General features: G+C 25.0%; 1 protein-coding gene across 1 annotated transcript in view; it reads left to right on the top strand.

Annotated features, from left to right (window-relative positions):
- The window catches only part of Obp6 (odorant binding protein 6), a 5,687-nt gene that overhangs the window by 554 nt on the left and 2,785 nt on the right, over positions 1 to 2,348 (top strand). Inside the window, exon 2 of the mRNA XM_018455176.1 lies at positions 1,290 to 1,371. Coding sequence (XP_018310678.1) covers positions 1,290 to 1,371 — 82 coding nt within the window. The remainder of the gene's footprint in view (positions 1 to 1,289; positions 1,372 to 2,348) is intronic.

The raw sequence follows: 2,348 nt of genomic DNA, 5'->3' as shown, positions 1-2,348 counted from the left end.
TGTGTGTGTGTGTGTGTGTGAAGATGAGAAAAAGATATTATTATTTGACAAAAAAAAAGTTAAAATACTTTTTGGTATTAGACATTTCTTACATTTTTAATATTTAACATTTACATATACAGTATATATGTTATTCAAAATAATTCGTAAAAATCATTTTTTTAACTAATTCTGCAAATTTTATTATGTGTTAGTAATTAGAAACGATAATTAGATACTAAAAAAATCATTTCATAATATTTGAAAAACTTATTTAAATTATTTTATATAAAAATAAGGTTCATATTGATGCATTTATTTTATAATTTATACAAAATATTTAGCGTAACTGTCCACACGATTTTTGGGACACTTCCGATAATTTAGTTTAAAGAATTCAAATGGGGTATCCATCTGTTTCATGCAAGCTACAACTTGCAATAAAAAAATTTAAAAATATTTTTTAAATAAAAAATTAGTTAACTTGAATTTTTTAAATAGCACAATGCAATTGTTTTTCAGACCATTGTAGAGGTTTTTAAAACAAACTTAATACATATAGGGAATGTCAATATAATTTTATTGATTTTATTGATACATATATAAACATAATCATAAATATCCATCAGTAAGAAAAGAACTATGACTCTCTTATTCATAAGCAAACGTTTAAACTGTTTGCTCATTTTGAAACACAAAGTTCTGCTTTTTTTCAAAAATTACTACGCGCACTTATGCAACACAGATCTCCAAGAAATATTCTAAAGATGTTCAGAGGATATTTATATGTTTTCTGAACGTGTCCTAAGGACGTTCTCAGGAAGTTTCTCGGAAAAATTTCATATTATATTGGATAACATCATTTACATTATTGGAATCGAAAATTCCACAAGCTATAATTATTCTTTCTCGAAGATCTTGAATATTATTTATGCAACTAATAAATATTATTAATTAAAATAATGTTAGATACAAATTTAATATTAAATATCAATAAAATATATACGTTGAATTCGTCTTGAAGATCACTATAATATTATGAAAAAATGCTTGGTACTATTCAAAAAATTCAAGGTAAATTTTTATTAAAATTTTTTTTCTATTTTTTAATGCAAATTGTAGTTTGCATGAAACAAATAAAAATCCATCAATTTAATTTTCTTTAAACTATCGGAAACGTCCCAAAAATCGTGTGTGTGTGTGTGTGGAATTAAACACTCTTATATTTATTTAGATACTTATATATTTATTTAGACGTCTTAGTGTTTCGCATTTTTCCATTTATTATTAAATTATTTTTAATTCTGTAGAAAAGAATGTCCCTTGAGGAGACGAAGGAAGCTCTGGAACCATTAAGGAAACATTGCATGGAAAAAGTGGGCATGGATTCAAGTATGTTCTATAAAAAACTGCAGTCTTACATATTATAATGTATTACAAATTTTTATGTAATGTGACAAACATCAAAATCTTCAGCTATTTAGACAATATAATTATATAAACAATACTTTTTAATTTAGACAAAGTTTAATAATACATAGTGTATTTAATATTTGACTGATATTAGGATACATATAATAAATCAAATACCTGAAACTATGTTAATTTATTATATATTCCTTAATTGTATTATATCACATTATACACAATACATTAAATAAAAATGTAAATTTTTTAAATTTAACTAAAACTATAGATTTGATTGAATTAAGAGATAGACTAACTTCATTATTTATATAAATTAAAACTGTTTTCATTGAATTTAAAATTTTTTAAATCTTTAAACATTTATTTAAATTAAATCATTGGCTTTAAGTAATTTTCGATAAAAATAGATAATAAATACACGCGCGCTCGTATGTGCAATGTGTTGCGTGAGAGACATTTCTCATAATATACAGGATGTCCCAGACCTACGGGATCGCCTCTCGTAAGCAGGTAGAGCGGACTGTATTGAGTCGAAAAGTCCTTTATCATCTTGCAATTTTTGCAATACTTTAGGAGATATTAATTTCCAAATATAATCCCCGTAGATACGTGTTTATTCAATCATCTTTAGAAATTAATATCTCCTAAAGTATTGCGAAAATTGCAAAATGGTAAAGGACTTTTTGACTCAGTTCAGTCCACTTTCCTGCTCACGAGAAGTAATCCCCTAGATCTTAGATATATTTTTTACTTCCATTTTATATTAATTTAGATTGATATATACAGGGTGTTTCCAAATTAAATGGCAAAACTTCGGGAGCGTGTAGAGGAGTAAAAAACTAAGAAAAAAAGTCCTATAGACATATGCTCCTTTTTGCTTTGTTTCGCAGGAAATCACGAAAAAAGAAAAAAATATATTTAATTTATTATTTTAATTATTT

The sequence above is a fragment of the Mycetomoellerius zeteki genome, unplaced genomic scaffold, assembly GCF_001594055.1.
Source record: "Mycetomoellerius zeteki isolate Tzet28-1 unplaced genomic scaffold, Tzet1.0 scaffold471, whole genome shotgun sequence".
In the NCBI taxonomy this organism is placed as follows: domain Eukaryota; kingdom Metazoa; phylum Arthropoda; class Insecta; order Hymenoptera; family Formicidae; genus Mycetomoellerius; species Mycetomoellerius zeteki.
This window is presented reverse-complemented; position numbering and strand designations above follow the sequence as displayed.